The sequence below is a fragment of the Rhododendron vialii genome, chromosome 12a (assembly GCF_030253575.1).
Source record: "Rhododendron vialii isolate Sample 1 chromosome 12a, ASM3025357v1".
NCBI lineage: Eukaryota > Viridiplantae > Streptophyta > Magnoliopsida > Ericales > Ericaceae > Rhododendron > Rhododendron vialii.
Window position 1 is genome coordinate 8873060 of NC_080568.1, and position 12114 is coordinate 8885173.

A 12114-nucleotide genomic window follows, 5' to 3' on the forward strand; every position below is an offset into this window, starting at 1 on the left:
TTTGAGCACGTCTGTGGCGGTTGGTGCTCAATCAAATCATCCATTTCATTTCAGATTCGATTCACTTTCGGGCGGCCTCGGCCTCGGAGACATTCTTTGTCTGGAAGAATTCTTGGCCCATCGTATGGCGGCTAGTAGGCTTGGTCAGGCAGTGGCTTGAATGAGAGAGATCCATACATGGCAATTGTTGTGTCGACCGTCCAATATTTGCCAAAGTAATCAAGAGGGTCAATATGCATTTTGTTGCAAACCGCAATAACGTGCGAACAGGGTATTTTCCACAACTGAATCTTATTGCAAGTGCACGTCTTGTTCGTCAAGTCAACTGTGTGTTTGTTATTTCCTTTGTATGGGCTCGTTCAATTGATTGGTGTATGTACCTCAAACAAGCCCGCTGCCCGGTTGAACACAATGACATCGTGTCCCACTGCATTTTCCCTCCAATGATCGTACTTTTCCTTTGCATATAAGCTGAAATGATTCCCTTTGGCTTTTGTATCCATTGACTTCACCAGCTTATTGTCAAAGTACTCTACACACTTGTAGAAGGTAAACGTAACAGTTGCCATGATCGGAAGGTGTCTGACTTCTTTTTCGACCCCATTGAAGCTCTCAGAGCAATTGGTAGTTTCACTGCCGTACCGCCTACCTCCATCGTATGCAAACGTCCATTGTTTTTTGTTGAGTAGGTTAAGTTCTTGATAGATAAGTTCGTTAGCAAACCTTTTCAATTGGGTTAGTTTGGCCTTGAACTTTTTCTTTTGACATTCCATTGCGCAGACTTTGACTTCTTTTCCCATTAATTTCCCAAATCGACGATGATAGTTTGATCCCAAGTGACGGAGATAGTAACGATGGTAAGCATGTGGGGGCCTCCACTCATATGCTAAATCATCCTCCAGCCATGACATGAGGCCGGAGTGCTTGTCTGAAATGAGACACAAGTCTTGTTGTTTGGTTACGAAGTGTCTGATGCAAGTGAGGAACCATCCCCAATTGTCCCTATCCTCCTTTTCGACTACGGCAAATGCAATTGGCATTATTTGGTTCTTAGCGTCTTGAGTGACTGCAACAAGTAACGTCCCTTTGTACCTTCCCGTGAGGAAGGTTCCATCAACAGAAATTACTGGCCGAGAATGCTTGAACCCTTCGATTGCCGATGCGAATGCCCAGAATAGTCTGTCAAATGTGGCACATCCTGGTAACCCTGAATCCTTGTATAACAACAGTGTGCGCGTACCCGGATTGGCTCGTTCGAGGACGTGTAGGAATACTGGGAGTGTTGCATGAGATTGGTCCCAATCCCCGTGCAAACGCGATATAACCAACTGCTTAGCTGCCCACGTCTTTGAATATGATGACATGTATCCCTCTGTTAACTTTTTAATGAATAACTGCAGCGTTTTGATCTTCGTACTGAAATTTGACCCGATAATTTCGGTCATCTCATTTGCCATGTAACGAGCATCAAGCATTGTGTGATCTTGGGTGACATTCATAGCCAAGCATGAGTGGGGCCCTGTATATTTTGTGACTTTCCACATGTCTGAATTAGCCTTGATAGATGCTCGAAGTCGCCACCCACAGGACGTCTTGTTATTGCATTTGTAAGATAATAGATTGGGTGAAGATTTATCTGTTTTGACGACGTAATTCCTTGTCATGCAGAATTTTTTCATAGCATATTGCAACTCATCCTCTGAAGAGAATAACTGCGGGAAAATAACTTATCAAAATGAATGTGCATGACTTTTACAATTTGATTATGACTCAAATAGAACGAGTTGTGAAAAAATCACATGTCCCTCAAAAAATTCTGATATCCCGTCCCATCCCAGATGACTTCGGGTCGACATTGGTGGACTGGGGTCAATAATGTTTGACCATGTGTCTTGCGTGTACATGGGACATGGCGGCTTGTGTGCCGGAACTGTATTTCCTTGTCCATCAATGTAGTCATCCTCGAAGCCGTCGGCCTCCAAGGCCGCATCGACATCCTCCAACGAACTCTCTGATCCCTCGTCCGAACCCTCACGCTCTTCTTCTATGACATCGTCATGTAGTTGTGAAGCGCTTCCATGAAAAGTTGTATCGTGAAACGGAAATTCTGCAGAACTTTGGCCCTGTAATGATGTTGTGTCATAATTGTAACGATATTGAGAACATTGACCTGGAAAATCTCCTGCACAGTAGTTTAAACCATTAACACCCATTTCGTACAGTATATATAGTTGGGTATATTAATGAAAAAATTTAAACCTTACCAAATGTTGTTTCGTTATCATAATGTTGCGGTTGAGAACTTTCTCCGGGGAAATGTTCTTGTACATTACTGGGGTATGCTGGAACGTTCATAGATTCAATGAACAAAATGGGAATGTAACCGGGAATTTCGCCGTGAACATCAAATATTAAATCTACTCCGGTATTGTCAACGATATCTAGTGGAACGTGTTGATATGTGGGATTTGGAAATCTAATACTCGGAAAGCGATATGTTATTTTCATGAAAGTGTATGGCAATCCTGCAGCATTAGATATCATCTCTTGCAGCTCTGAAAGTGTTATACCGCGCTGCATTGATAAATGAAGGGCCGTACCGCCATTGTACCATGGACCGCCGTCTATATGTTGGACAATTTGTCCACCAACATATACTATTACAGGGATAGCCATACAGATAATCATTGTATGAGTTAATCAGGTGGTGATTGTTTATATGCACCACATAGCTCCTTTTGAAAAGGCGCTATTATAATAAAGCATTTTGAAAAGTCGCTATTGTAATAACGCCTTTTCAAAATGAGCTAAATTTGGTATAACGCCTTTACAAAAGAAGTTATATATATCCTACAAATCCCAACAACCAGGCACATGCTTCGCCCAAACCATTGCCTTGCAGACTCAAAAATAGTTTATACATAATATCTTGTATCATTTTTTAGTTGTCTCATATAATTTTTTGTGGGATTGTATTTTCTTTTGCTTTAAGTCAAAAGGGCCTTTTTTGTATCCCATCGATCATGCAACATTTGTAAAGCGAGATTTGAGATATGTCAACCTTTGCATTTTTGAAGCTTGCCAATTTCTTTTTGACTTGTTGTGAAGCGTTCATTATTTTTTTGTAAGATGTACAACATCATGAAATTTATTGACTAAATTAAAAAAAAAAATATTTAACCGCGCATTCTTAAAAGGCATTATACATGATATAACGCTTGTGATTGTATAACTCCTATTCAAAAGGAGCCATACTTTGTTATCTAGGCATGATTCCTAACATTCCAGGCATGATTCCTGTCATTCTAGTACGGCCAGGCCAAAAGCTTTTGCAGTTCACATAGATTTTATAACTCCTATTCAAAAGGCGTTATAGTAAAGTGAAATTTAAAAAGGGAGTATTGTGCATAACTCTGCAATTGTTAGAATATGACTACACATGTGAAATAAATGAAGCTACCATGTGATCTATTTCAGGAATAAGTACATAAAGATAGCAACAAAAGTTTACATGAAAATGCTAGTTTGATAGTATCTATTACTGTTTTACAAGTAACAGAATATCAACTTTACGGCTCTCCACATAGGTTGATCAAAAAATGTGTTATTTTGTGGTAACTTGATCGGAAATGCTCCCAATCAGAACCACTGTACGGCGCTGAAACTTTCTTGCTTCTTTCTGAAAAAAACTTAGTATTGTTTAGTGTCCAATACGTGGCGTGTCCCCAGCCGTGTCCCCCAAAAACAATAATAAATATTATTGGACACGCCATGTCGAGTGTCCATTACGTGTCCCCACCGTATCCGCATGTCCCCGTGTCCAATACGTGGACACGGCGCCTTTCGTTAGCTACTTATTAGGGTCGGCATGTCCCAAACCGTGTCCCCCATAAAACAATAATAAATATTATTGGACACGCCATGTCGAGTGTCCATTACGTGCCCCCACCATATCCGCATGTCCCCGTGTCCAATACGTGGACACGGCGCCTTTCGTCAGCTACTTATTAGGGTCGGCATGTCCCAAACCGTGTCCCCCATAAAATAATAATAAATATTATTGGACACGCCATGTCAAGTATCCATTACGTGTCCCCACCGTATCCGCATGTCCCCGTGTCCAATACGTGGACATGGCGCCCTTCATCAGCTATTTATTAGGGTCGGCGTGTCCCAAACCGTGTCCCCCATAAAACAATAATAAAAATTATTGGACACGGCACGTGGAGAGCAACAAATCACAACATAGAGTAACAAAAAAACTACATGTCCTTCCTACGCTTAGAATAATGCAACAGTTTGTGACTTCCTGTACCACACGCTGCAGGATGTGGTTGATGCTGACTCCTACGTGGCACAAACGGTGGGGTGCCATCTTGCTCCTCCTGAACTTCCTGCTCCACAACATGCGCCTGCGTCACAACCCCATCTCCCTCACCCTGCTTGCCCTGAACATCGAGCTTTACAGGCACCTCTGCATCCCCCTCCACCGTGGGGTGACCACCCGTACCCACTAAGTCATCTCCCAATTGAGGGTTGGGAGGTGCATCTGAACTGCCACCATCATTCCCATCCAATGTCTCCTTCCTCTTTAACACTGACCTGCCAAGAAAAGTTGTGTCCAGACCTCCTACGTTTTGCAAAGGGCAATCGAACCATTCTTGAGGGTCGAAAGACATATCAGTGTGAACCGGTAGCGGAGAAGTACTTTGAAACATAGGCGTGAATGGGTAGCTTGGCACACTCCCTATATGTGCCGTAAAGGAGGAAGACACAGAACCCCCATCTGCATCTTGCGGTGCAGAAGTAGTCCCGACGTCCACTGTATCCGGTATGGCATCATTGTGTATGAATGGGTCCACCGGCTTTTGCGCTACAGCATTATCCACCTCAATCGCAGGGTCCTGTAAGAGGTCAACCTTTTCTGCCACATTCACGCCTTCTGCTTGAGGCTGGTTAGGCTCAATTGGGGGCCTTTTACGCAACCACTTCTCCAAATACAACATCGCCCCAACTCCTTCCTCCCCAATAGACCGAAGCTCATCTAAGCCAATATCCTCCATTGTCTGCACTGTCATTAGCCTCTCAAACAATCTAATCTGCATATTTTACAACAACATCATACAAAACATAAGAACACAATTGAATTACGATAAATGACAACAAATCAATAGCCAACTATCATACCGCCTTGTCTGCTCCTCCACCTAGTCGACTAATATATTGTACCGTAATCCTCTCGTACCAAGTAACATGAGGATCATTGGCAGGATAGGCATACTCATGAGAGTCCGGCTCTCCAGTAGGTACAATATGTTCCAACCTATGATTCCACATCTCCAACTCAGCATGGTGGTCTTGCCGGTAATCCTTTTGCCCAGCCTTCCAGTCCTTTCCATGCGGTGGTTGCCTACAATTACAATGAGCAGGGATTGTTTGTCGACGCCCAAACTGTCGCATCACCCTATCTGTCATGTGCATTTGCACCATTGGAAAATTCAACAATGGGACCTTCGCCATCCAAATTGCCCTTCCAGCACGACAACTTGGAGGAAGGCTAGCAATTAACTCGTCACTGTACGGTCTCCAAATCACCTACACAATGAAATACAAACAGTATGACCAAATCAATATTATCATGCAAAGATTAGTTGATTTCGTATTCAAATAATAATTTTTATGAAATACATACCTCATCCGGCCTTTGCATGTCAAAATAATGTCTATAATATCCAACAACATGGGTTGACAAATCCAGTGAGTGAAAATGATCATCCCACCTAAACATAAGTATTACATATAAAAAATTAAAACATGCAATAGACTAATCTAAAATTGGTAAATACAAATTACAATGATGAAACCGTACCGTGCACCAAGAGGAGAACCTGGTGGACGCTGACGCGTACCCAAACGTCTAGGAGCAATAAAAGGAAACCGCTCCCAAGCCCATAGCTGTAGGAGAATGAATGCCCCACCCACGTTGTCCTTACCACTCTTACAACCGTGGCACAGATAGTGGTAAAGATTTGAGAGGCAAGCACTGCCCCAACCCCGCACAATCGTCAAGTCTTCAAGGAGGGTTAAGTAAGCTAGGTGGACTTGGGACCCTGAGTGGTCGGACATCAACACTCCACCTATCAACTGGAGAATATAACCCCGGGCCTGTTGCTGAACATTTTCCTCCGTATACCCTGCCACCAAATGCCCATTAAAATGTTCCCGTAACCAGCTCATCTTTACCTTACCACCTTTTCTATCTACTTTATTTACCGGCTCTATCCCTAACAACCGCTGACATAATGGACCCCAGTCTTCATTGGTTGTCCCGATTATAGGTTCACCATCAACAGGCAGCCCGAGCAAAACCTCCACGTCCTGCAAAGTTACAGACCACTCACCCGTGCGCAAGTGGAACGAGTGGGTCTCCGGCTGCCAACGCTCTAGTAAAGCTGTCATGAGGCCAAGGTCAAGAGAGATAAACGATATATCTATGACACCACCAAAACCAGCCTGCCTAATCAATTGTAAAACTGGTGGCGACGGGGGGTCCAACTTCTTCAGTCTAGCTTTAATTTGTCGTACTTTTAGAGGTTTCGAATCTACTGGAGGCTCTCCCTGAAAAAATATGTCAAGTTACTTTCACAATTTATAATCTGAATCATATAAAGAGTGTTGACAAATATTTAAAATTTGTACTTACATTATTTGCCCATATAGAATGGGAGCGATGACTTTGCTGATAAGTTAACAAACTCTCGTCAATGAGCCCCTCCTGAAGAACCATATTTTATCTTGGGTACCTAAAATAAATAGAGTTAAATTATCAACTCGACAATCTCAAAAGAGAGTAGGAACTTATCATCCAAAAGATTACAAATTTGTAAAAAATAAATAAAATATTACAAAATATATGGTTGCTGAAGGATTCAAACAAAAAAGTTGTAAATCATTTACTTACCAATAATAAAATGCCACATATGCATATAGTACAAATGATTGTGTTAATAGACTTCCCCCAAGACACTAATGGTCTAAAACTATTCGAACATGTGGGTTCCATACGCTGCATCTAGGACTTACACACATCGAGTGGCTACACATCTTTGTTGAAACACACATCATAAAACCATTTTCCGAAAACATAAGAGAGACAAGGTGCAAACTCAATGTAGCACATACATGTTGGCTCGTTATGGCACTATTGGAGCTCGATACGAAATTGGGGATAAAGACGCGAGATGATGTGTTGAAGATGGGGATTGGAAATTACAATGAGGAGTGTAGAAGTATTGTGACGAGATATGTGGGGGAGTGGGAGAAGGTTATGGCGAGAACTGGTCCGTGGATTGATTTTAAGAATGATTACAAGACGATGGACTTGAAATTTAGGGAGAGTGTTTGGTAGGTTTTCTCACATATGTTTGAAAAGGGCTATGAAGCACAGATACGGATACGAAGTATGGATACAACAATACGACAAAACCTAAACAAATTATTGTGATTGTTTGCAACTTATCAAGTGCCAGCAATTTTTCACATGTTCTCATACCAGCATGTGAAAGTCTATGTATAGGTTTTGGGGCTTCAAAACATAATTAACCCCTTCGTATGTTGTTCTAAGTTTTGGTATAACTGCATCCTAAATATTTTCTGTATCTTATGGTTTACAACTACAATAGAGGTCTATGCTATCGGTGTCTATTTCCCACCCCGCCGCCACCAACAATATTTTCTGTATCTTACGTGCTCAAAGATGCTCTAAAAACAACAAAACCCTCCTCCTTCTCGCCGATTTCAACCCCAGATTTATCATAGTTCTATTTCCGCCTTGTGTTGTTAAGAGTATATGCATCTTTTCTGTAGATAAGAAAGATAAATTCAAACCTTTTTTAGCTAACACTGTGTTCAGCAAATGGGGATAAGTTTTCTTTTTTCGTATATGGGGATAATATTTTCAGATAAATATGAGATTGCAATTTCTATGAATGTGAATTCTCAAGGGGGTTTTGACCTTAATTTTTTTTTTAACCTTAGTTTCTAGGCATTCGGAACTCAAGAAATTTTATATTGCATTCAAAACTATAGGAATTTTAGATTCAATACTCTTGATATATTTGATCATGTCTTTAAAAAGTGTGTTTCGAGCCATGATTTTTTTTCCTTAAATGCCAATATTCGAGCCAAAACCCTAGTATATATACACACATACATACATATATATAAAAATATATACATACACATATACATGAGACAAGGAAGATGGAGAGGAAGAGACTTACTGTGAGTGAAACGGAGGGTGGAGAGCAGGACGACGGAGAGGAGGAACGTGGCTGGAGGAGATCACGATCGACGTGTAGAGAGAAGGTCGAGCAAATAGGAGGAGAAGGAGGGTTCGATATAAGTTCAAATGTTGGAAAAAACCTGGATTTTAAACCTATAGCTCCTTTTGGGAAGGAGTTATAATCTGCCTATAACGCCTTTGCAAAAGGCGCGATGGCCTATATGCCTAAAACGCCTTCCTAAAAGGCGCTATAACAATCTGACTAGGACTCCTTCGCCACGTAGGAGTTGGCCTAACCGCTATAACGCGTTTTGAAAAGGCGCGATGGCCTATTTTTACAAAACGTTTCAAAAGATGGATATTTCTCCAATTTGATTATAAATTATGGCCATTTCGGCCAAAAACTCCCTACTAGTCCTACCTCATGGTTGCGAGAGGATTGAGACGTTCTCACGAGATCTCCCACTCTCCCCCAAGGCTTATTAACCTTTTTGGTCCCTAAAGTATTAATTTCATCTCATTTTCGTTCCCAATATAAACATTAGAGACATTTGGTCCCCAACGTTTCAATTTTGTACCAATCAAGTCCCCAAATCTAACGCCGTGAACCCATTTGTTAAAACAAGGGGCATTCTTGTCATTTCACCAACCCAAATTCAATCAAAGAAAAACAAAAAAGAAATAAAAGAAAAGAGAAAAAGCTTTGCACAGCCATGGCCGCTGCTGCCATGGTGTCCAGCTGCCCCCGCCATCCTCCTTCTCTCCTCTCTTCTTTCTTTCCTCCCTCGCCTACAACCATAGGAAAAGAGGATAGGGGGAATGATTTCAATTTCTTCAAAAAATCCACCATGGTTTATGAACTGTTTGGATTCATACTTTCAAAAAAAAAAACTTGTTTGGTCGTTTCCTGTTGCTATTCTTTTACAATCAAAATACAGATCTGAGCCTTTAGCTTTTCTGTTCCATCAATTTATCGTCACACTTCTTCGGAGCCCGTACCCTCCATGGGCGAAGCCTAGAATTGAGCCGCCGTAATCTTGACATCATCCTCTGTCGCGGCGCCGGCTTTCGTCGAAAAATCATCCAGAGTCATCTCCGGCAGCTCGCGACTCCTCCCTCCCGTAACGATCTCCTTCCAAACCTCCTCTACGGTCTTGTTCGAAACACTGCCGTTTTGGACGGCGGAGGAAGATTTGTATGGAAATACCATATGGGTGTCGTCTGTGTAGACTGTAGATGTTTCTGATGATGTCGTCCATGTTCATGGAACTGTAGACACCCCATTCTAGACTGTCCAGATAACGTTATTTTTCGATCTTTTATTTCCCCAATGATGATTAATGGTCGAGAACAATCTGAGGACGATGGTGTGTTTGAGCTTTGAGTGTCCCGAACCTCTTTCAAACCCCCTTCAAACCCTTCAAACCAGAGCCAAACAGCCCCAGCAAAACCCAAACTGGCTTACGCCAATACCCTGATGACGCACGCCAGTTAGCTGCCACGTCCCGGTCATCGACCGTTGACTCAGTTATCACTGGCGCACGCCAGTCAAGCCCAGTCAAATCAACTTTATTCAGCCACATGGACGAGACGTTTGTGCCACCCTGACGTCAGCTACAGTCTCCCTGATGATTATATCGCACAGGCCCATTCCCCTTCTCTCCTACACCCCCCATCAAGGCAAGTCCCATGCATTTAATGCATGGGAGGCTCCCACTCAAGGCCAAACAGCCCTTAGCCCCAACTGATCTCAGTCTTTCTTTAGTCCCCCTTTCCCCTATATATACACCCCTCTCTCACTCTTGTAAAGGGTTCAAAAAAAAAGGGCTACACTCAAGAAGCTCTCAAGCTCTCTCCCTCTCTTCTTCTTGCTCTCTTCTCACACTAGTTGAAAGAGTAAGTAAACACCTCTCTCACACACCATTACACAGCCATTCTTCCATCTCCCATCCATCAACACTCAAGTTCAAAGCTCAAATCCATCATCAAAACTCAATCCAAAGAGGTATACCACCTTTTTGCTTATGTTCTGTTCTGACCCCTAAGGGGGGCTAGCAGGGTCAAGGCTGGTAATCAATACCAGTCCTGGCCCTAAAGCTGGCCTAATTTCAAGGATCGTAAGGAGTGAACAATGGCGCACGCCAGTAATATCGAGCCGTACGCCAGTCCTGGCGGTATGCGCACTACTGGCGTGGGGATCATTGATCATCCATTTCTTGCTTATATTTTCTCTCATCACCTTGTAGCATGCTAATAACCAGTTTTACAGCTTTCTGTATCCTAAAACTGTTTAGCTATAGCATTCAATATTTGCTTTCATCTGCTTAAAAGGGCCATCTGGGATCCTTCTGGTCGTGTTTCAGAGCCCAAATGATGCAAAGCCAAGCATTGGATTAAGGACAGACTGGCGTACGATTTTCTATGACTGGCGTACGGCAGTGTTGCCCAGGATCCAGTGGCTGGTCCTTGCATCTTAGCTTTGTCTTGGCCTCATTTCTGTCCCTACACTGTTTTTGGGGCATTCTGTTGTCTTTCATGGCTTGAAGCCATCTCACCTGTCTGTAAATATATGTACTTTGCTCTATTAACTGCGTGGTTTGTCCTGGGTGTGCACTGGTCCCTTTCCAAAGCCCAGAGGATTGCAAACAAAGACTGAGAAACTAGATAAGTGGAGTACGCCAGTTGGGTTGTGGCGTGCGCAGGTCATATCAGCATGCACTGGTTCGGCCAGTGCATGCTGGTGCGAAGCCTGTTTGCGTCCCTTCAAGACAGCGTACTCCAACTTATTCGGGTTGCTCGGTGCTTGTTCTCAATCTATGTTTATCATTGCAAGCAAGTCATCCATAAGCATTTTATCACATAAACGCAACTTGTTACAGTTTTAATCCCCATTAACTGTTCCCCCTCCCTAGCTGGCTAAAAAAATGACTAAATGAGAGAAAAATGCAAAAGTTTTACAAGGAAATGCCCGAGTAGAGACCAATCTTCGGATTGGGCGAGAGGGGTGCCATAAAACCCTTCCCCTCTCGTAACATGGCTCCCGAACCTCAGATATCGAAGGTGACGACGGACCGGTCTACAAGCCTTTTTTAAAATCAAGCAAACGTGGCTAACGTTTTCGAGTTCGGTTCCTTGGGTGTTCTCACCGCTAAAACCCGAGTGGCGACTCTGAATCGAAGCATTTCGCCGCGCTTTCCGAAAAAGGGCCGCACCTGACTCTGTAAATTGAAAATTTCCGGGTCGCGTGCCCACAATGGCGACTCTGCTGGGGATATCATTGCGTTGGTTGGTATTTGGCGATTAATACATAAATTGAACAATTTTCAAAAGTCTGTCAAAACAGTACGCTTCGCGCTGCTGAAGAACAGAATGGTAACGTAATAGGATCTCAGCATCCGACCAATCCAAACTGGGGCTTTTACTATTGTTCACTTATGTAGTTTTCTCCAAGTATTGATCAATGAAAGTGAGCCAAACTTCAAAGGGCATTTTTCAAAAACGTTGTGTTTCTCTCTCATTCTATCATTCTTTGGCATTCTCCATTCGCATCGACGTTGGCAAGCCCCGTTGAGGTGTTTTGGGTAACCGGCACAGTTTACTGGAGCCCGGGGTCCTCGAACGCCCAACAACCTTGGACGATGATGAGTCGTAATACCATTCGACCATTGCTTTGCTACACGCGTTGCAGTGGGAGGTATACTGCGGCTCTAGTTAAAGGAACCCCCTTAAACCAAAACCGGCCTCTACACGCGTATAAAGCACTAGAACCTTTTAACCTAAGACAGGAGCCCACAGGGTAGGATTTCTTGTATCTAACCCCCATAAACTGT

The 12114-nt window shown here is 42.9% G+C and overlaps 1 protein-coding gene across 1 annotated transcript; it reads right to left on the bottom strand.

Annotated features, from left to right (window-relative positions):
* Positions 1–4262: 4262 nt before the first annotated feature.
* LOC131309389 (serine/threonine-protein phosphatase 7 long form homolog) lies at positions 4263–6787 on the bottom strand. Its single transcript, XM_058336037.1, has 5 exons — positions 6704–6787; positions 5870–6618; positions 5693–5780; positions 5188–5595; positions 4263–5099 (listed from the first exon to the last, which is right to left on the bottom strand). The coding sequence occupies exons 1-5, from the start codon at positions 6785–6787 to the stop codon at positions 4263–4265; spliced, it is 2166 nt and encodes a 721-aa protein (XP_058192020.1).
* Between the last annotated feature and the right edge of the window lie 5327 nt (positions 6788–12114).